The following is a 22,793-nucleotide window of genomic DNA, read 5'->3' on the forward strand; positions in this document are numbered from 1 at the left end:
ACTTAAAATGTGGGGTTTTATGGCAAGAGTCTTGCATACAGTATAGTCTTGCACTCAACTTTTGGAAACAAATTCAAAAGAGACTGTTAAATTTGACTGAAAGTTTGAGGAGAGTCACAGAGGAAGAAGGGATAAGCATGGCTGTATATTCAGGGACCTGCTCAGGCTAACATGGTCTTCTAAAAGTAGGATGAAGATTTGATACAAAAGGCTACAGCCAGAAGGCCTTGGGACATAACTTGGGGCTTATGTAAGTGCATATATGTGACAGAAATCCCTAGTTAAAAAGCCAGTCACCAAGTTTTCTGCTGAACTATGGTGTCTCTCCAGAGATCCTTATTCAATTATTAATGCATCTGCTGCTAATTTCATCACGCAGTGTGAATTTGTCTTTCCACATTGAGTTCTAAGGGAATTTTGTAAGAAATATAGAACTTGTCAGCACATGAGAGTCAACACATTACTGCTGTGCTGCAGCCATTTATAATGAAACTAAAATGAGCACTCACTTGTTTGGCATTAATTTAATGTCCCACTTAGCTCCTATCAGATGTAAATAGCTGCTTCATCCATTTAAGCATTTCTGTTCGTGCACATAATGAAGCACTCTGTACCTGTCAAGTAAGCAGAATTCATAACTGAAATAAGAAATGGATGAAGAAATTCAATGTTCTTAATATTAAGGCTTTACAGGGGCAGCGTCATATTTTTTCTGGCCACAGGTATCCCACTGTGAAGTTCATCTTTTATCCCATGCCACAGAGAGCACACAAAGACGTGACATGTATACACATCCTAGTGTGCCAAAAATATTTCTGAGAGGAATATCAGTTCAATTCATGGCACAGCTAACAACAGCTGTAGTTGTCAACCACACTCAAAATAAATTAGATAGCCAGCCTCTTGGTATTTAAATGTTCTTTATGTTCTCTATTTTAGAAAAAACACAGTTTAATTTTAAACAGCATTCTGGTTATGATCATACTCTCTTGAGGAAATTTTTTATGAGAATGAATGGAGATAATGACTACCATTAGTCACTGTCATTAGCATAAAACATTAAAAACTACAATATTTATAACAGACTATGACATGACAATTAAAATATGACTTTCTATCACTTGTGTATGCTTTGGCTACAGCTGGTTGCTATTTTCTAAAGTTAAAATGATAGAAGTCTGATAATGGTATATTTAATGGCATGTTCATCATTGTATCTAATTGTTTTCCACCACAGGGTATGAAGCTTTATGTCCTCTATCAACCCAAAACAAACAGCCATACTGCTTAATGGCTGTTCAATTAATGTTTATGGTGCTACTTTTATAACCTGAGTTACAAGACAAATAAACTCCAAGAAGCAATTTAAGAACCTCGGAAGCTTGATGGGACTTCCACCAATACTAAACATTACTAAAATATCTACAGAATCCCACACTTGAGGATGTGAAATAGAAGACATTTAGTCAGCATTAGAAAATTCTTCCAGGATGCTGGTAGAATTGCCAAAGGAGGAGAAATCAGACCTTGATGCAAGATAAGATAGTTGAGTGACTTTGGGTAAGCTGCCTTGCAATTGCTGTTCATGCTGGGTTAAAACAGAGAAGACCTATTCATCCCAAGTCATATAAAGGTCAGACTCTGTTGCTCAGATTGCAAAGTTATTCCCCTGAGAGTGATTTACCCTCAGTAACCTAGATGCTCTCCACCTTCTAATAATTCTTTCTCCTATTTAGCAGAGCCCCTGCTGTTTAAAAGCAAAGAAGAGTTCAAAAACAGATTTCTCTGTTACTGCCTTGGTGTATATTAATTAGTGTCTCTCCCTTTTGTACATAGCCTGTAGAGAGCAATGTAAAACCACTGTAAATATGTTTTCACTGGAGAGTTGCCATTGTTCTAAATTGCGAAACTCAATGATTTCTTGCTTGTGCTGTTAATTATATATAGCAGTAATATATTCATCCAGAGCTTCCCATCCTAATTCAGACTACCTGATCTCTGGCTTTTAATGATGTATTACAAGCCTGTCACCTAGGCAATTAATCATTGATACTCTTCAGTTCCCCAAAGTAGCCAGACACAGTTAGACAAGAAAGAACCAGATTTGAGGGGTGGTAGAAATTCTTTTCAGGAGCTACACATTTTTTCACTCCATAAGCTTTACTTGACACACTCATTGCTGGAAATATATTTTAATAGAACTGCTGTTAGCCTGCCTCTCCTCCCAGTTTCTCAGTTTTAGTAGATTACCATGAGGTTCATAAACAGGCAAAAATAATCTGTGAAGTTTAAAGGCTGTCAAACCTTCTTGGCAACTTCTCTCCAGTGCAGCTGAGAAATGACAAACTTATCACCTAACTGGCTGGTGTATAAAGCTGACTGCTTTTGATTAGGAAGCAATGAGCCTTCCATTTTGGAGTTCATTTTGTGTTTCATAAGCACCTCTTCACTGAAATTATGCAGTTGAACTGCTTTGAATTTGATTATTTTAATGCTACAGCTTTATTATTTGTAGTAAATACAGACATCTTTTATGGTGTTACTGAACATTTAGGAATACTTCAGGATGGTAATAGACGTACTGTTATTTCTCATGTATTATTACTTGATTTTTTTTTTTAAATCCAATAATATATTTGAATAAGGCTGCCTGTGTTGCTGTTACTCACTTGTGCATTACTCCATATGTGCTCACACTATATTTCCTCTCTGTTCCACTGGGAAGGGTAAGATGAAAACAATTCTATCTACTGAAGGATGAAATACTAAGTCCTCAGCAGGTAAATTGTTCTCAGAGCTATAAAGAAAGCCAGTGTGAACCACAACAGCAAATGGAAAACTCCTGTATTAAGTCCTATGTTACAGACTTTGTGATTGATACTTTCAACAGCTAGTGCTGTGGAAGAGCACAGTGACAAAAAGCACATGTGTAAAACATTAAAGTGATCTTCCAATGTCATATAACTTCATGAAACACTATTCAAATGTGCTGGAAAGCTTGAGGCACTTTTATCTTCTGATATACTTCCAGTTATATTTCCTTTTAGATTACTATGTAACTTCTAGCGATCTGCATGGTGAACCTCAGTAATAAAAAGCCATTTCGTGCCTAGAGAACACAACTTCTTGGTTGGTCACCTTAGATATAGAGGAGGAGGAATGAATTTAACCAGATTCTATTGCTGAGCAGATTCATGTGGTCAGCTTGATAAACGTTAAAATAATATTCGACTTTGACAGGATGGAGAGTTCAGCGCACTGTCTACATGCTAAATTCAACCCTAACTAAGCATTTATTAACTCTGTATCAGTCTTATAAAGAGTGCTTACTCACCTGAATCTACATGCTGTGGAGGTAGCTGCAGAACTCACCAGTAAGATTTATCATTCCCTAAAAGTTTAATATATTTATTACTGGTATGGTTCACCGTGTCTTATATCTATTATCTTCAGGCTGAATATTTTCCACATTTCATTCTGTCTGCCTTTAGGAAAATGCATGCAGTTATCCAATTCATCCTCTAATTTGCTTACTGTTTTCCATAGATCATAACTATATTTTATGAGTAGAGCAACATGTCCAAGTCGTTAGGGTTGCTATTAGAAAAATCAAGTAGGCTCACTTCAGCTGCAATTCAAGCTATTAGTGAAATATTAATGTAATATATACATCTTCAGTACTTCTCTGTACACCAGCTGCCTGTATCACAATCTGTAATATATTAATTTCCACAATACCTGTATAAACATGCAAGGGGATTAAAAGGTGTTTTGTGTGAGGATATTCAGATAGTCATGATTTCTGTGTTTTGAGATCCTGAAGTTGAGTCTAGTGAAAGCTGCAGGCTACTCAACACTTCTGAAAACAAAGATATGTCTTCAGTGCTCAAATAGAGATGGAGTTTATATTTATGTGTAAAAAAAATGTCAAGGGTCATCAACAGAAATGACTTCTCCTAAGCCAATACCATTTATTTAATAAGTAACTCAAGAAAAAAGCTACCAGAGGTGAAAAAAAAAATATAAAAATAAAAGGTTATAGAAAAAAACTCAGTTCTGGAGAACTCCATAGGCCAGTTTCCATTAGATGAATATTTAGAATGGGAGCTTTGATGTGAAGGCCTTGAATGACTTCTTCTATCAAAGCAAAGCTCTTGTGCATGGAGCTGTGCTTTTCTATACCTACTTTTCATCCTCTTGTTCCACAGAAGAGCATTGGGCACAGAACATGCCCCAGACTCTATGCCAGGATTCAAAGGCAAGCATATATAACGGATTCTGTGTACACAGTTTAATTAACGAAATCTAGTTAATATGATATGCATAATCTGTAGCTTTTAATGTAATTATCTCCCCAAACTGAAATTTAAAAATCCTGTTCCTTAAAATTATAATTATTAAGATTGGGATTAATTTCACCCCAACTAAATTATCTAAAAACTAGTTACACAGCCATCTAGTCTCCTTTTCTAAACAGTAGTGGGCATTTCATCCAATTTGGTTTTTACAGATCTCTAAACGTGGGCCAAATCATCCTTTACTTTATACCTGACTGTCTTTTCTGCATTGAATATAGAAGGAATCTCAAGGAGAAATTTAGATATGACACACAACTCTGAGAGAGCTAGAGCTGGTTCATGGAATCAACTCTAAGACTTCTGTGTTGTTGCATTTCACTAGCCTTTTTGAAATATTACTTATACACTATTTTAAGGAAAATGTATTAAAATGACAAGGAAAGTAAAAAGGAAATAATGCTAATATTTCCTTGGAGCCAGCATTACTTTTTGTTATGCATCTAGCAACATTTAGCAGCCTAGTAGTAGTATTTAGTAACATTTCCTTGTGATGGCATAATATCCTACAAAATCTACCTCTGTATTTGTAAAAAGGAAAAAAAAAGGACTTTCACAACAAATTTCTGATATTTTATATTGGTTTATGTTGATCTTTTTTTTTTTTTTTTCTGGAATATAGTGTGCATCAATTGCTATAACAATGTATATATTTTCATAGAAATCTGTATGTCAAAATAGTTACTATACACATTGACTGATAATCCAACCATCAAAAGGTCAAATCTGGATTTATATCTGTATTTATGGATCCACTTAACAAAAGCAGGGGGGCAGTATGGTCTTGCTTCTGGTCAAACTAAATATCGAAAAACCTGAATTTACAGCAAAATTGCCTGACATATCATTGCATTTTAATGCAAGAGATTGGAAAGAAAACATACTTGTCTGAGAAAAAATTACTTATATTAGTGAAGTAACAAGGTCTAGGCCAAATTTTGAAGTATTTGTGGATGTCAGAACAGAAAGTAAGATCTAATCTCCCATTTTCCTTTGACTCATACCATGTGTCTGAAAAACGAATGTAACATTGGGAATGTTGCTCATCTCTCCATAATTACAAAATGGGTTTTAGTAGAACTGAAAATGTTTCAAATAGGCTATATTTATCCACAGACATATTAGGGTCAAGAATTCCTTAGAAAATATAAAAAGTTGGTTACTCAGCTCCAAAATATCTACTTAGCCCTACATCACAAATCCAGGCACGTTGTGCTGTAACTGCTCAGCTGTACAGGTCTCTGGTGTCCCTGCAAAAAATACCTTATCAGGGTTGTTAAAAGGGGGAAATGTGGAAATGGCTGCCAGTCCTTGTCTGAAAAATGTGCTTAATTGGCGTATATTTTTGGGTCAAACTAATGGCTATCAAATAGAAAAGAATATGCTGTACTGCAAAGGGAAGTAGCTGAAAAACAAGAATGTCAGAAAAATGAAAGGAAGTCATGGAGGCAGATCAACCTTGTTTTCATGAATTCTATGAATTTCAATGTGGGGAAAAATCAGACTTTCCTTTCTTGCTCTACAGATTTCTGGTCACCTCTTAGAAATACAAGAAGACTCTCCCACCCTCGTGAAACACCTTTCCACTTACTAAAGCCTGAAGTTACTCTACCAAGCTGAAAGGAAACACTTCTGTGTTTCCAAGGACATTAAGTCATTTTCTTTAGGCAAAGAATGAAAATGATCACCTCCCCAAGTCTTACCTTTAAGTCGTTTTAGGAAATGTAGCCCAACATCCAGGAGATTGGGCTATAAGCAAAATCTATCTTGGTTATTCTCTAAAGCATTCTGTATGATACACAGGAAACAGCTTCCCATTTCTCCTTCCATTTACTGTGTGTAAATAACAAATAATAATAGTGACATGAATCTTCTTATTCCACACTGCGATAATGTGGAACACATTTCTAGAGCTCTAAATTACTACGTATGACACTTAACTATAATCTAATTAAACCCTTAAGAAATATGCATATTTTCATGCATTTCTTGATCTCCCTCTCAGACCTACTTATATCTCGAGTGCGAGTACTGTGATTGAGGGTTTATTTCTAGATTTAGCTGAATCTCGAAAATCATATATATATATATTTTTCTTTCTTAAAGCTGGAGATGTGTTAGGTTTGAATAGCTTTTAACTACATTTGTTTAGTTTTGTTTTCCCAAAGTAACTTTCACTTAATTTTTCACACTGTACTGTTTATTAAAAGGCCAGGATTTCCTGTTAGAGTACAATGTTGACAAACTTCTGATAAATACTGCTTTTCTGCTGGCAGTCAGTCTTCACTCCCTTCCCAGCTGAACTGAAGTTCAACTGAGAAAAGTGTACCTTACATAATGGCTTGGATACTCAGAGAACCCTCTAAACACCAGTGAAAATGAAAGTAAAATTAACTTTATTGAGGAGAACAATGGTAAAGATTTCAGAAGGCAAAATCTGCCCGTGAGTACTTCAGACAGTAGAGAAAATTTATAGCAAGGCAGAGCCAAATTTTTATCACCATTTGCAGAGAGAAAATCCTAGAATGATAGAATAGAATCAAAGAATATCCTGAGCTGGAAGGGACCCACAAGGATCATTGAGTCCAACTCCTGGCTCCTCACAGGATCACCCAAAAATCAACCAGATCATTGTCCAAATGCTTCTTGAACTCCTGCAGGCTGGATGGCATGACCACTGCCCTGAGGAGCCTTTTCTGATGCCCAACCACCCTCTCGGGAAGAACCTTTCCCTAACCCCCAGCCTGACCCTCCCCTGTCCCAGCTCCATGCCGTTCCCTCGGGTCCTGTCGCTGTCCCCAGAGAGCAGAGCTCAGCGCCTGCCCCTCCGCTCCCCTCGTGAGGGAGCTGCAGGCCGCCATGAGGCCTCCCCTCAGCCTGATCTGCTCTGGGCTGAACAAACTAACTGGCTTCAGCTGCTCTCCATATGTCTTCCCTTCTAGACCCTTCACCATCTTTGTAGCTCTCCTTTAGATGCTAACAGTTTTATGTCATTTTTATACTTTGGTGCCCCAAACTGCACTCAATACTTGAGGTGAGGCTGCACCAACACAGAGCAGAGCGGGATAGTCACTTCCCTCGACCAGCTAGCAATGCCACGAAATCCTAATATAGCACGGGGAAAAAAAGTGTCATCGCTTTCAGAACATGTGACAACAAAGAAAGGAGAGTCTGTCCTGAACTGCAGAAGACTAACTTCAGGTCTGTTTTCTTCTGTACGGTCACAAGGAACAAGGAAAGAACTATGGTTGGAATGGAGATATGGGAAGTGATGGTGTGTACAGGATTGTGGCAAGCATTTCTGGTGCCATTATATGGAAACTGCCAGAGGACTTGCAGAGGAACTCCACATTAGCTACTGATACTACTTTTTCTGTTTACCTGAAACCTTTTGGAGGTTGCTAGTTACCATCAATAAAGACTGAAAATGCTCTTTAATTTCACATACTGTTTGCTGAAGAACCAATCCCATTTCTAATAAGTAAATGCAATAACTCTATTTTCATATGGCTATAAATAAGGTTATTGCATAAAACCCACAACTTTCTTATTTAGGACAGAAGATTTAGGAAATGTTAGATTTATTATATTTTAAAAATAGTTACACTGGGTTCTTTAGATATATATGTGAGGTCATGGCATTTAATTATAAGACCCCTTCCTACATTCTTCTACACAAGACTGAACTCATTCAGGATATGGGCTTGAATTTCGTTATTTAATTAATTAATTATTTTACTGTTTTCCATCTGTATTTCCACTGCTGTAGAATTATTTACTTTCTCACAGGCTTACATTTTCCATCATTTGTAGCAACAATGATACAGTAACTGAACCTTATAAGCATTAATAAGTGTAGATTCAAAACACCTTATGAAGGTACAAATATTTTTCTAAATAAACAAATAGAGAACAGAGAGAAAAAAAAAAGTTTGCAAAATATTTTAACATGACCATCTGATGAGTTATCTCATACCAAGGGGAGATGATTTCTCAGAATACCTGGCATTTTTAAAAGCTTGTTCTGTGTTCAACATATGGCATAAATATACTTTGATTACTTTTATGTTACTTCTATGAGAAAGGCTTTTTATGTTAGCTTTCCTGACCACAGAAAGACAGAATAAGAACTTAAATGCATTATCAAACATTTCTATCTCAAAGTAACATACCTCATAGGTATATGCATGAGCTCTCTTCCCATGACAAACCTAAGGTGAACTAGTTTAGAACAACCCTCTCTCTCTCTAAAGATTGAATTATCTCAGTTTCTGTCTGAATTATCTCACCTTTGGCACAGACTAAAAACATATTGACAAATACCTCAGCTCACCTGATAGACTGGAAGATCACCGTGAGTCTGAGCACCAACATGTCCTGGAGAGGGTGCTAATGGTGGGTTTAGAATTCAGTGCTTTGGAGATTCCCAGTCTGAGGCTCAGTCCTTCAGATCCCACTGATTTATTTCAAGTGACGCTGAACATTCTCAACTCCATGAGCACCACTCAAAAGGTACAGTAATTCCGTAAGGGCTCCAAAATTCTGTAAATCAAGACAAAGTTGGACACATTCAACGAAAAACACAGAATTAGTTGTCACATTAATATTTACCCTAAATGACTTAGATAGATTCACAGCATCTCTGTGACAAAGGGTTAGTCTGGGTGACAGACAGCTCTTGGAAGACACTGCCTTCCAAATTCTACAAGCTATGAAATAAAGAAGTAACAAAAAATAATATTTTGCTACACAGTTCTGATACATTTCCTGTGCCCTGCAAGAAACACAAGTGGAATGGAAGATCATGTGATCATCTGCTTAGAGTCTCTAAAATAATGAATGTGCACAACAGGGCAAAAATGAGGACAGGGAACAAACTAAATGCTGGCATTTCTAGTTTTGAATGTTTGTGAGGTTATTGTATGGAACTTATGTGATAACAGCTTTCTCATCCAACTTCTTTCTTTTATATTTTTTATAATGCTACAAATTTATGAAGTACTACCTTCAATACCTTTTCTCCACCTGCAATCATCTACTTGAGATGAAGGCTCATGGCCTGTGCACAGTAGTATGAGCATGCTTTTATCAATGTAATAAAAAGACATTTGTAGCAGTGAGTTTTATTAATACCAACACTGCCTTAATGCAGATATATATATATATTGAGATATAGACTCAAATGGATTCCTGGGCAAATATTTTCAACTGAAATTTTTTCTTGCACATGGAAAAGCTAGTTTTGATGACATAAAAAGGTACATCTCGCTGGTGGTACTGTAAAACTTCCATTTTCTGTGCACAGCATTTTTAGTCTGGTTTATATAGTGAGACCTCTTATAAAGCTGCATCTACTTGGATGAAGGTGAAAGGGCCATTCAGGGTAACAGTGTCTCTGACAGAGAACTGCAATCACTGTTCCTCATTGACAGCTACAATTATCAACAAGACAACAAATGGAGCAAAGGTCTGTCTACCAGATCACAGGCATCTCTCAGCACTGTGAAAGGGTGCAGTATCTTGAAGTGCTCTTCCTGGGTCAAGGCTATTTCAGACTGCCTGCTAAGCAGGACATTGGCTGGAATAACCCAATGCAGTGCTTAACAGATTCTGTTTGAATACAATTAAATTATAAAAGATGACTGAAGATGAAATTTAAATTTCATATTCCCTTTTCAATTGTTGATATCAGCATGGACTTTTAGAGAGTGAAACCTGAGTAAGATCATCTGGATTGAATTCTCTATCAAAAAGCTACTTTGCTTAACTGGAGTCTATCCTTACAGAGCATTCTAGTTGATTGCTTTTGTCTCTACATGATGGATTTTAATATAGATATATTAAAAAAAATGTATAATGTCCAAAATATCATACAGAATAAAGAAAAAAGCCCATCAACTTAAAGGATACCCTGAGGATATTAAGCTGAAGTCATATATTATCAGAAAGTAGTAGCATTCATTTGAATGAGAGTGACCTTGACTATCTTTTCATCTGAAGTCATTATGAACAAATGTTCTTTTGGGAAGAAGAGGAAGAAAAAGAAGAAAAACAGGAAAAAGTCATAGGTTGCTTATCCAAAACCTCTCCACTGAATTTTTACAATGGTTATATAGGGTTGTTATGAAGTTCAAGAAGAAATAAAGTGAGTTACTAGTTGAGAAATTAATATGGAAAATGAATATGTTAAACTATCATGCAAAATAGTCTCACATTTTGTTCTGTTTGCAGAAGAAAAGAAAAAGAAAGCCAGAATGCTAAGAAGTCATAAACAAGGAGCTCAGCTCTTTGGTTCTCAAAAGCTTTGACTTATTAATGGTAACAGAGTGTGTAGATCTTGTAATGCAAGGGCATATAGCAAAGGCATTCACTGTTTTTGTGTGAGCTTAAGTCATCCATCATTAACTAATGCATCCAGTGTGGCAAGAACAGTGCTAGACATGATATAAGCAGGTATTCTCATCTTTTATAATAACATTGCATAGTAACACTTAATAAGAAACTGTACCTCAATTAAATCAATAAGGTACAGCAGCAATAATAAGAAGCAAGAAACATTGTTTTAAAAATTAATTGTTTTAAAAATTAATTCTGCTCTCATCAGGGCACTGAAGCATTTCCATCATCCTACTTGTACATCCAAATAAATGTTGTTAAAATATATCAGAAACTTTTGATCCTGTCTATACGGTGTCTCGACAACTTCTTTGGGAATTCACAGGATTTACAGAATCAACTACCCTGCCTCTTCTTTCATTTTTTTTCCTTTTCATGTGTGAATGTGTGTCCTTTACCACTATAGCACAGGTGTGATCTTTCTCCTGTAAAACTTTCTTCTGATGTACAGATCTGAAGTATGAAAGCGTGAAAATGTTTTCTCAAGAAATCTTGCTATTCTCTGGTAAAATCTTAGATTTCAAAGATAAACATTTTAGGAAAGGAAGCATTTATGTCTTTCAATAAGTACTAAACACAGCCTTTTATCAGATTTTACATAAGCAAAACAAAACAAAACAAGCAACCTTTTGAAAGAGTTATATGTTTTTAGTAGAAGTTTAGAAATCTGCATTTCTTATACTAAAGTTCACAGAGATCGCTTCTGATTGAGAATGAAAAAATTGTTCCAGATTTGTACAACTTGGACACATACTTCAGTAATTTTAAAATGTTCTACTGAGTTATAGAATAAAAGACCTAGACAACCAGAGACCATGAAAGGACTGAAAATCTTTTTTGGTTTCAAAGGGCATTCAGTCAGGTCTCAATGAGCAATAAAAAGGACTGGAAAAATATAATTAGCTAACAACAAAGTGGCAGATGTTGATTGTCTTTGAAGCCCTAATCGGTCTGAGAAAGTTACCTGTGTATCTTTTCTAACTCCATAGACCAATGTGGTAAAACAGATAAGATGAAATACCCTTTTTATAACTCCTAGGTTCTAATAACTGATGGAGGTCATATTTTTAGTAGGGCAGAAAACTTCAGAATGCACTAGACTTATTTTTCTATCTAGCATCCAATTGTTTTTTATTTTATTTTATTTTATTTTATTTTATTTTATTTTATTTTATTTTATTTTATTTTATTTTATTTTATTTTATTTTATTTTATTTTATTTTATTTTATTATTTTATTTTATTTTATTTTATTTTATTTTATTATTTTATTTTATTTTATTTTATTTTATTTTATTTTATTTTATTTTATTTTATTTTATTTTATTTTTATTTTATTTATTTTATGTTATTTATTTATTTTCTGTGACTTTACTCACTAGCTTAGGTTCCTTTTGTACTTTGGTCAATATATCGACAACAGAAGATTACTTGAAATATATACTAAAAGAGTCTTCATCCTTTAGACACATTTTTAACTATAGCCAGCCTTTGCAATTTTTTTAACTATTTTTTTTTTGTAAAAATAATTCCAATCTTGTAGTAAAATTCAATGCTTTGATTCCTACCTTAAAAAATGCATCTACAAGTGAACTTGGCCTTTCTGAGCCTTAAAAATACATATGTTCTGATAGAACAATGAGGGGGTTCTTTATCATACAAGATGAATTTATAATCTATTCTATGATACTGCCTGTATGAATGTTTTCCCAAACGGCTTCATCTTCTTCCATTCCCGAGTCATTAAATGAAGTTCAACAGCAGTATAAAAGAATTCAGGTTACATTTCCAGGAAAAAAAAAAATAAGGAAATGCATTAAGTAGGTTGTGTGGACAGCACTGATTTCCAATGGTGGTATCCCTATTTAGTCCTTCTGCAAGTTAATACAATACAATATGGAAAGCTTTTTAAGACTTCCATTCCTCACTGGCTCATATTCTTCCTTCAAATATTAACAAATATTTTTTCTCTTTAACATTTAGCTTATTTTACACCTCTCCTCTGCCATCACTTTTAACATGTGACTGTATAGTTTGACTCTTGCAAAACTTTTTAAACAAATTCTTAGAAAGATGGTGTACAAAACACCTACTGTTTAACCTACTGTTAAATCTCAAAAAAATACATCATCAATGTAGATCAAATTGACATTTATTTAAAGAAAAGACATCACTTATTCATAATTTTAACCCTCAGATAACAATCCTGGATATTTCATGAGTATTACCATAAAACTATATTTTCATGATAAAATGTCTTTTAACTGGTGCACCAATATATGTTAATTACCCTGATTCTGATGGTAACTTGGTTACTTTACTAAATTCCAGATACTCAGCTCAGTCCTGGCTGTCCCTGGCTATAAGGAGACACAGCTTGTAGGGCCTAGTGAACAGGTCTTCACACCCATTCCTTCAGAGCTACCACAGACACAGTGATTCGTTTTACATGCACTCACACAACATGACCCAGTTTTAGAAGTCAGTACACATTCATGTATAATAGAGATGTTATTGCAGGGTTATAGACTGAATGGAGCATGTGCAATAAGGAATATCTCCCAGCTTGATGGCTATAATAGCATTATTCTGAATGGATGTTGAGGACATCAGTGAGCTAGAAGAATATTCTTAATATTCTCTGAGGTGAGGTCATGCATACTATACTTCCTAAAGTTCTTTCATTCACATGAAGATTTAAGATCCTGTTCAAACTTCATTTTCTGATAAAGTTTGTTAATATAGCGATATCTAATTTTTTCTTTTTTCAGTTAGAATGGCTCCTGAATACATGTAACAAGTCTATTAGACAAAGCAGTCCAGGAGTGCAATTTTTCTTCAACTGTTACTTTACCAGGAGCCTGTCCCTGGTGGTGCATCTTCATGGGGTCCGCTCCAGCAGGTGACTATGCACTTAGCCACTTAATGCTTTTTTCTGACTCTGCTTCTAGGTAGCTTTGAAAATTGTCTTCTGACTCTGCTTCTAGACAGCCTTGAAAATTGCTTCCCCTCTTAGACCAAATCTCTAACAAGGGAAGCTGTGCCAGTATGACATATGAAGTTAAAAATTCTATTACAGTGATGTCCACTGCACTACCTGATCAACATTTCAACAATGCAGAATGTCAAATGTTGCATAACCAGCCTCCAGAAATCATTATTTAAAAACAGACACATTGATTCTATTCCTAACATTTTTTTATTTTATTTTATTTTTTTGTAATGTGCATCCCTTACATTTACAATGCAATAGCCTACCTATTTAGGGCAATAAGGGTTTCCATCTGGGAGTGCATATATGATCTACTCTTTCATGAAAGAAGGGAATTTTTAAAAAGTAAACAGTTCCATTTTAGAAAGAAAACAATGAAATCAATATTTAGCTTGATAACACAGAAGTAAAGTTATGAATATTTTTGTGTAATTTTGTAAAATAGTATATTTTACTGTTTTAAGTACTGAAAATATAACGCAATAGTTTATTTTAAAGATCAAACTGTTCTATAGGTGAGGTCAAGCTAATAAAAAATCTTTGAAATTTTTAATCTCTGGCGTTTCTCTCTCCCGCTTTCTCTCTCTCTTTTTCCTCCAACGTTTTTAGTTTAGTTTTTGATTTTACACATTGTTTTGATATTGAATACAAGTTTTCTTCCTATTACAAGGTAAATGACTTAGTATGTGAATTCATCCAAAGAAAACGTGTTTAGTGGGTGATTAGTGTCTTGGAATTAACCATAGCACAAGTTAATTTCTGTGTTTTCTGATGTCTGTATGTTTTCAGGACCTCAGAATTATGTCTGTCTTGGTGGATGTGGGGAATACATCACACCTTTTCATGTAAGACCTAAAGCTGACTGTTAATTAAAATACTCATAGTTCCTTGTTACTCTCTCACAAATTAAGAAGATGGATATTTATTTATTTATTTTTTATTAAGAAGACATAGTTGATTAGCTGTAAAGCTTCTTCCAAAATTGATGTGAAATATAGTTTGTAGTTAACACAGAACAGCACATGTAGTTATGGGTAATTTTTCATACTAATTCCCTGAAAATCAATAAAACAAATGTTTGCATAAAGAACTGTTTGCACTGACTTATCATTTTTTTCTAAATGGTTCCTACACAAGAATATTTTACAATGCATTATTTTAATTATATATTGTGCTTTTTTTTTTTTTTAAATTTACACAAATAATAACTGTAAAAGAAGACTTGAGACAATAATAGTACAGGACAATGCTCTGTTATAAGACAGTATGTATTGAAGTTTAGCCTCAAGGAGCTTACACTAGTTACCCTCAAACAAAAAATTAGTGTACAAGTGTGAAATTCATTTTATACACTTAGCCCTGGATCTCACATCAGGTATGGTAGCTCAGAGTTTTGTGTAATTACTTAATTAAGTAAGGCATATGAGCTTTTCCTGAAATACTTATATAGTAAAAGCTATGGTGGGTAATAATTTATAATCATAGTTATACCAGTGTGCAACTGTATTTATATCAGAAGAGTGTGATTTTCTTACCTGCATAGATGTAACATAGACTGACTAAAGCATATTTGTATAACTATATGCAAGATGGGTAGGTGAAAGTGTTTTACTGCAGTGGGATACTCAAACTGATGAGTGTAACTTGCAGACAAATCCTATTGCTGTCATATGACCTTGGCCTGTAGAGCGGATGTACCACATAAACCAAACCACTTTTAAGGTAGCCCTTTGGAGAGGAAAATTAAGCTCATTGTATCTTGCTGTACAACACAACCTGTGCTTGTAAGTAACCATGGGATACAATGGCAACTGAAAACTACAAACCAGCGAGACCCCAATCATGGGGAAAAGACGCCAGAGTAATAAATGTGTCTGTGATTGTGTATTTGGTGCACATCACCAGTTTTTTTTATTAACTCTTATCTAACCATGAGAGAGCAAGAAATTTTGTGCATTTTGTGTTTTGATTAGTGGACACTTCTGGGTGAATGGACAAAGTTCTATTTGAGATGACTTTTTATGAAGTTTCCAACAGCAACATTTATCATTAATCAATAATCTCGTATAATTTGAAGTTTATGTAACAAGGTTATCAAAAGCAAACAAGCAAACAAAACAACCCCCCCCCTTTATCTTTAGATATTAGATAAGAGAGAAATATAGCAAATTATGCCTTGATCCATGTAATCACATGGTAATTCTATTAACGTGTCTACCATTTTAAAGTGTAACAAAGAAATAATTATCAAGCAAAAGAATAAAAAGCAAACACACTGTCTCTCTACAGATCTTTTTGTCATATACAGTAATGATAAATATTTTGAGAAGCAACAGGTAAGCAACTATTTTTCTAAATCATATGACTTAAAAGTTTCCAAAATGTAAACATTCTTTTAATAAACATGAGCTCTTGTTTTTATCAGGAGCACTTATAAAGTGTCACATGATAATATTTACCATTAAAACAGTTGACTTCTTTCATTTAACTGAAATGTATCATACCTTACAGAAGCAAATGCTTTGATTGCCATTATACCCCAATCTTCACACAGCTATGAAAGGAAACACTGCTGGAAATAATTATTTACTTTAAAACTCCACATGAACATGCTCCCATGTGTTAGTAAACAGAAATGTATGAAGAAATGTGAAATAGAAAAAAGCCTTGAGACGTGGCAGAGCTTACCTGACAACTTCTCAGCAGATCTGCTGTTTAGCTGTCCAGTGCCTGTGAGGCCCTGAAACAGTGAGACAGAATAAACTCAGTGTAACAATCATCTAGCCCACTACATTCACTTTTAACACATCAGGTTAAAATGACAACATATGCTTAATTAACTATTCAAAAAGAATTAGCATGCAACTCCAGCTGCAAGAGACTTTGTTCACAAACTACTTTGTTCTCATCAAAAAAGTAAACCAATCACATTGACAAAAAGCCACTGTAAACAAAAAGACTGTATTTAAAGGATTAACAGTTTTGGAATCCCTACCATCAAGTCATCTGTTTGGTTGGTTGGTTGGTTGGTTTGTTTTCATCAAAATTTAGGTTATATATTTGTTGTTAGCAAGAGTTGCATTACTATTATTGTTAATTTTAGTTCTGTTTATTACCTTGAGGGTTATATATTGTAGAATCATTTTGTTGTCACTAGTTAATGTTAATTAGTTGTTTTAATAACCTATATACCTATTTGTTATCTTTTGGTAGGTTTACTTTTTTAACTATCAGTAACTTAATAACTGAGAATATTTAACATTACTGTTGCATACTCAAAATTACAGAGTTACTATTAGTGTTACCTGTTTAACGTTTAGTCATCCTTTGAGTCCTGCGACATATTTCCTTAATAATCATCAGCCATCAAGTCTGATAGTCTCAAAAGAAATATCAGCCCTCTAAACTGCCTTCAAGGGCGGTGATATTTAGCACTGAAAATTACAAATAAAGTTTTTGAGGTTGAGTACCAACAACTGGGCAGTGACACTGATGATTAGTTTATCAAGACAAATTGATATATACTACAAAAATGCAGTCAACGCACTCTTCCGAGTGAAAACAAATAAGTGAATCTATGCAATGCTTACATGTTGAATGGGATATTTAATGTGCGGGGAAACTCAAAGGTTGAAGAACTAGCATTTAGACAGTCTAACAGTGGTAAGTGGTAATCTTACCTCTTTAAACTCCATTACATTCTCACGAGAGACATGCTAATACAAACAAGTCAATCAGAGTTTGTGTTTAGCAAGATCAAGCTTAGAGGATAGTTTAAAATCCATTTATTGTTCTAAAGCATTTTTTTCCATTAACATGTTATACATTAGTGGATACTAACCATGATTCATGTAACAGTTTAGTTTGTTAACTTTTAAATTATTTAACAACCAGAAGTTATTAATACAACTTTTAAAGTCTTACACAAAAAGCTTAAAACAGGCTTGGGTTCATTTTTGTAATTTTTATATAAAAAACATTTTTAGGCATCTCTTGAAAAAGAAATAAAGCAGGCATTTAAAGCTAGAAAACAAGTAATTCCAAATTTAGTTTGTTACAAAAGGTTTCAGCTTTATTGACAAATTATGGCAAACATATTTGACAAAATTATGGTTTCCTATTTAGAGAAGCTTACACATGGAACTTTATGTGATTTTTTTAACAAATACAGGTTAAAACACTGAACAAATTCAGTTAGCTACATACATACAGTAGCTGCTTGTTTTCAACCCCATTAAAACAGCATTTAAAATTAAATTTACAAACTTAATATCGAACATCTTAATCTAAACTAACATATATTAAAAAAGACAGGTTAAAACATCTTATCTACAACTTGATTATTGTCTGGTTCAAATGAAAAAAGGAAAAAAATCATATTACAGTCTTTCAGCAACCCTAAACAAAAACTCAGCCTTAGCTAGTATGTAGAGAGACTCAAGATCTGTAACAGTGTCATGCTTTTTAAGTTACACACAGCAATGAATACAACCAACAGAACATCATCTTTGAATGGTTTCTAGACAATGCTTGCCAAAGTTTTTGTTTGTTTCTGTTTTTTTTTGTTTTGTTTGTTTTTAAAGTCCGTGTTATAAAATAATACTAATGCCAATGTCACTCCAATGTTATAAGAAATACAAGTAGTACATAGGATAATAATGAGCAGTAATCCCTAGGATAGAAAAGAAATGGACTATTACTTGTCTTGTTGCTGTTTATGTGGAGACCACAGGCTATTAATTGTCTTTGAGATGAGGTCACAGATGAGGAGGACCTTCAATATCTACCATAGGGGTGTTCCCTGTAACCCCCTCGGGCTGACCTTGGAGGTGGTGCCTTTAGGCTGGAACGGGTGGTGGCCCATTCTTCTTGTGCTAAAAACAGAAGAGAAAAGATATGTTTTGTAAATATCTAACTGGAAAGAACAAAGTGATGTCACCACTAACGGTTGTCAAAATTCTTGAGAGTTTTGGCTAAAAGCTTTACAAAAATAAAACAGAGATGGTGTTGTCATTCATGTCTTTATCTTCCCACAAAAACAAAACAAATCAAATCAAAATGAAACAACAACAACAAAAAATATCACCACCACCACCAGCAACAAAAACCAACAATAAAACAAAACAAAAAATCCCTACAAACATAAAGAAAACTAACCTACTTCTCAACATAGACATCTCATCTACGTCAGGATGAAAAAACTCTTACTCTTTCACTTTCAGCAGAGAATGGATATCTAGTGCGGTGGCAGTACAGTCAGCTTTGGAAAAATCACTGCACATGCCTGCCAGCTCAGAATTTATTTTGTGTTTTGAGCTTCTAGCATTTAAGATAAAGCATCAATGTGAATAACATTTTATGTAGCTGGTATGTTAATAAGATGAAAACTTGAATCATAAAAAAGTAATTGAAATATATTTGATTTTTTACTTCCATTTGAGGCAGAAAGAAAAGAAACAAAAATAATGGAAGAAAAATATGTAGGAAGGAAGCTACTCCGTTAAGCTTTTGCTTTGCCAAATAGTTTTTGTTTTGTATTATCATTAGAATAGTTTTTCTTTTTCTTAATTGGTACTAATTATATATATATATATATATATATATAAAACACGATATATATGCCCAGAAAGAATAAAATAAAATCCTTAAAACTTTTTCAATATGTACAAAGTTTCTATAAATATTTTTTCACAGACAAGGTGTTTCTGGAAGTTGAGCCTTTCAATGGAGCAAACAGGAACCTACCTACAGCTGTAGTCTAGCAGTTGAACCCCAAACTTCAACTGTTTTCCCTAATCAACTAGTGGATCGTTGAACAATTTCTGGTTTCGTCTTCCACTGACTTCAACTGATTGTACATACAGTGCTTAAAATGGACATCACAGAAATAACAGTATATCATCTCTCCTATGTCATACATACAGTGTAACATTTTCCCTGCTACAGTAGTCTTAGAATATATCTGAAGTACACATGATCACCAGGCAGCTTCAAAATCTCTGCATATCCCTGCAAAGTTATGTGATAACCTGTGTACATTTTTGCGATGAAATATAGAAACTATCTAGAAATCAGTGTGGCAAATATTAATTGTTGTCAATATATTGTCATTTTGTTAGTAATCTGTATGTTTGTAAAGAGATTTGTGTAGAAGATAAATGTTTGTAAAATATAAAAGTAGAAGACAAGCCTTCTGATGCTAGTGCAAAAAGAACAGTTTTTAAGATGCATAAAAAGCAGAGACTGAAAAGATAAGAGTTTAGAAGATTGGAAGGTGTCTTCAAGCCAGTGGAAAAGACAGAAACTTTCAAATTGACCATAAAGCAGTATATTTGCTATTGCTATTGATACAAATTTAATTGGTAGATATAGTAAAATTGGCTCCTTTCACTAGTTCAAAAGTTGGGACATTTTATTTAATTTATAAGTAGTTAACACAATAATAAACTGAACTACTCAGTCCTGAGCTACTGATGAAGGTTTGAAACATTCGAGGTCCTTGCCCCATAAATTTAAAAATTTAATTGTATCCATTTTTAAGAGATACACAATTTTTATGTCATGATCCATAAAATTGAACAAAAGAGCATTTCAGAATATTTTTTCCTGTTTCAGGACTTGTTTCAGACTTTTGTTACCTCATTCAGTCACCCCAAGAAGTGTTGAAATGAGTACTCTTAGTGTATTGACAAAATTCATCTATATGAAATAAATGTGAATGTTGCTGAACTCCCAGGTAGAAGGAGATAAACTGTGAATCAATGTGGGGCATATCAGATCTGGTAAATCAGTGCAAAAACATTCCTTGCTTGTAGCTAAGAAGTACATATTTTTACTACATTATTGATGTTACTTGCAACTTTCTCATTTATTTGCTATTAAACCAAGCCAGGATATTCTTAAGTTTGACCTGATCCCTGAGGCACCTGTAGAAAAAATCCAACCCCAATTAAATTTTATTTCTCCTCTCCTCTCCTCTCCTCTCCTCTCCTCTCCTCTCCTCTCCTCTCCTCTCCTCTCCTCTCCTCTCCTCTCCTCTCCTCTCCTCTCCTCTCCTCTCCTCTCCTCTCCTCTCCTCTCCTCTCCTCTCCTCTCCTCTCCTCTCCTCTCCTCTCCTCTCCTCTCCTCTCCTCTCCTCTCCTCTCCTCTCCTCTCCTCTCCTCTCTCCTCCCCTCTCCTCTCCTCCCCTCTCCTCTCCTCCCCTCTCCTCTCCTCTCCCCTCCCCTCCCCTCCCCTCCCCTCCCCTCCCCTCCCCTCCCCTCCCCTCCCCTCCCCTCCCCTCCCCTCCCCTCCCCTCCCCTCCCCTCCCCTCCCCTCCCCTCCCCTCCCCTCCCCTCCCCCCCTCCCCTCCCATCCCCTCGCCTCCCCTCCCATCCCCTCGCCTCCCCTCGCCTCCTTTCACCTTGTTTTGCCTTTCCTTTCCTTTTGCCTTGCCTTTCCAAGAGGCACTGGTCTTTCAGATGTCATGTTTAATGACTTAAACAAGAAAATGTAACTTTCTATACAAAATAAAATACATTAGCTAGTACATCATAATATCAAACATCAAAATTATATTAGTCATACATTTCAAATAAAGCTAACTACATTTCCTTAAATTTAGCCTGCTATTTGATTAATGAAATGATGGTCTCAGATTAAATATAATAAAGAACTTAAAATTTTTTATCTCCATTAAGAAATGTCAAAGATTTTCTTTTACTAAACCAAGCTTTTATAGCAATAGGCATTATTTTTCTCTCAAGCAAAGACTTTGTAAATATATGTTCTTGAACAGAACAAAGGTTCAATAAAAAATCAAAATTTTGATTGTTTTGAAGTTAGTATAGATAACTTACCAAAGCTCATTCTTCACTAGTCTGTCTTTAAATAGCTTATTCATGTTGATTAGTTATGATGAGCATATAATGACAGGATTCTCCAGTGTGACAAGCATAGAGGTCTTTTGTACCTCGATTAATACGTCGATTGATAATAATAATATAAAATTCCAGATACACAACAGTACTATCATTGCATAGTACAAGCACAGGAAAAAAAAAAAGTAAGCATCTTCATTTTGTTTGGATTTTCTTTTATATAGATATATGTTAGAGTCCAATTTCTGATGTGAACAATCAGTATGGTCATAGACCACATCTGGCAGTGCAGGCACATGCAACATTGCCATGTTTGCATCATACTGAACCGTGAATGGGCTTAAATGCAGGTTGGAGAGGACATTTATTTCCTTCCTTTTATCTTTTGATGTTCCTGCTCCTTTCGGTATAGATATAACTGGCCTACTAAATTGGCCCACTGGCTTCATACTCTCTAATACTCTGTCACTGAAATCACTTATATTTTCCAAAGGCAAGGGGTAAATTTGTCCCTCCAGTCATATCACACATGTCAAAGAGAGTATAAAATTGTGTTATACAGATTTCTTTCCAGTTTTGGTTTGAGATGGTAAATCATTAGTAATGTATTCTTCCAGTGTAGACAAACCTAATGACCTCCTTATTTTCCAAACTTTGTTTTAATGAGAAATAAAAATATTGCTGATGTTAAGGAAGAATTAATTCCTCCTTGCTATTCACCTTGGAAGTTTAAAAGTTGCCACTACCTATTTTTTAAAGTTTATTATATCATTTAATGAATTTTAGCACTTTAAAAATTCTCCCTGAATAATACATGAAATTCATCATTTATTCATTTTCATTTAGTAGGAAAAACAACAGTATTCCCCTTGGAAAACCAGAATATCTGTTATTTTCTTACATAGTTGGAGTATGTAATCTTGCTAGAGATCAAAAAAAAAAAAAAAGACCTGTATGCCAAAGACTCCAGGAGTGAGCAGAGGTAGCAGAAAAAAGTTTGGCTGAACTGAAACATTTTAATTAATGAGCCTGTTGTTTTTTAATGGGCATGTTTCTATTGCTGTTATCTTGTTTTTCCTAATCAATCACTGCTGACTTTTGTGGCCAGTAAGAAAATAATTAGCTTACCCTAGAATGAATGGTTAAAACAGGTATCAAAGATAGCTTTTATAAAACTAATCAAAAAATAAAA

General features: G+C 34.7%; 1 protein-coding gene across 1 annotated transcript in view; it reads right to left on the reverse strand.

The window, feature by feature from the left end:
• The window catches only part of KHDRBS2 (KH RNA binding domain containing, signal transduction associated 2), a 381,101-nt gene that overhangs the window by 15,556 nt on the left and 342,752 nt on the right, over positions 1-22,793 (reverse strand). Inside the window, exons 9-13 of the mRNA XM_083831469.1 lie at positions 18,443-18,616; positions 17,048-17,176; positions 16,431-16,482; positions 6,059-8,897; positions 510-614 (exon numbers count right to left, since the gene is read on the reverse strand). Of these exons, the coding sequence (XP_083687595.1) occupies positions 18,519-18,616 (98 nt within the window). The 3' untranslated portion in view covers positions 510-614; positions 6,059-8,897; positions 16,431-16,482; positions 17,048-17,176; positions 18,443-18,518. The remainder of the gene's footprint in view (positions 1-509; positions 615-6,058; positions 8,898-16,430; positions 16,483-17,047; positions 17,177-18,442; positions 18,617-22,793) is intronic.

The sequence above is a fragment of the Anser anser genome, assembly GCF_964211835.1.
Source record: "Anser anser genome assembly, chromosome: 3".
NCBI lineage: Eukaryota > Metazoa > Chordata > Aves > Anseriformes > Anatidae > Anser > Anser anser.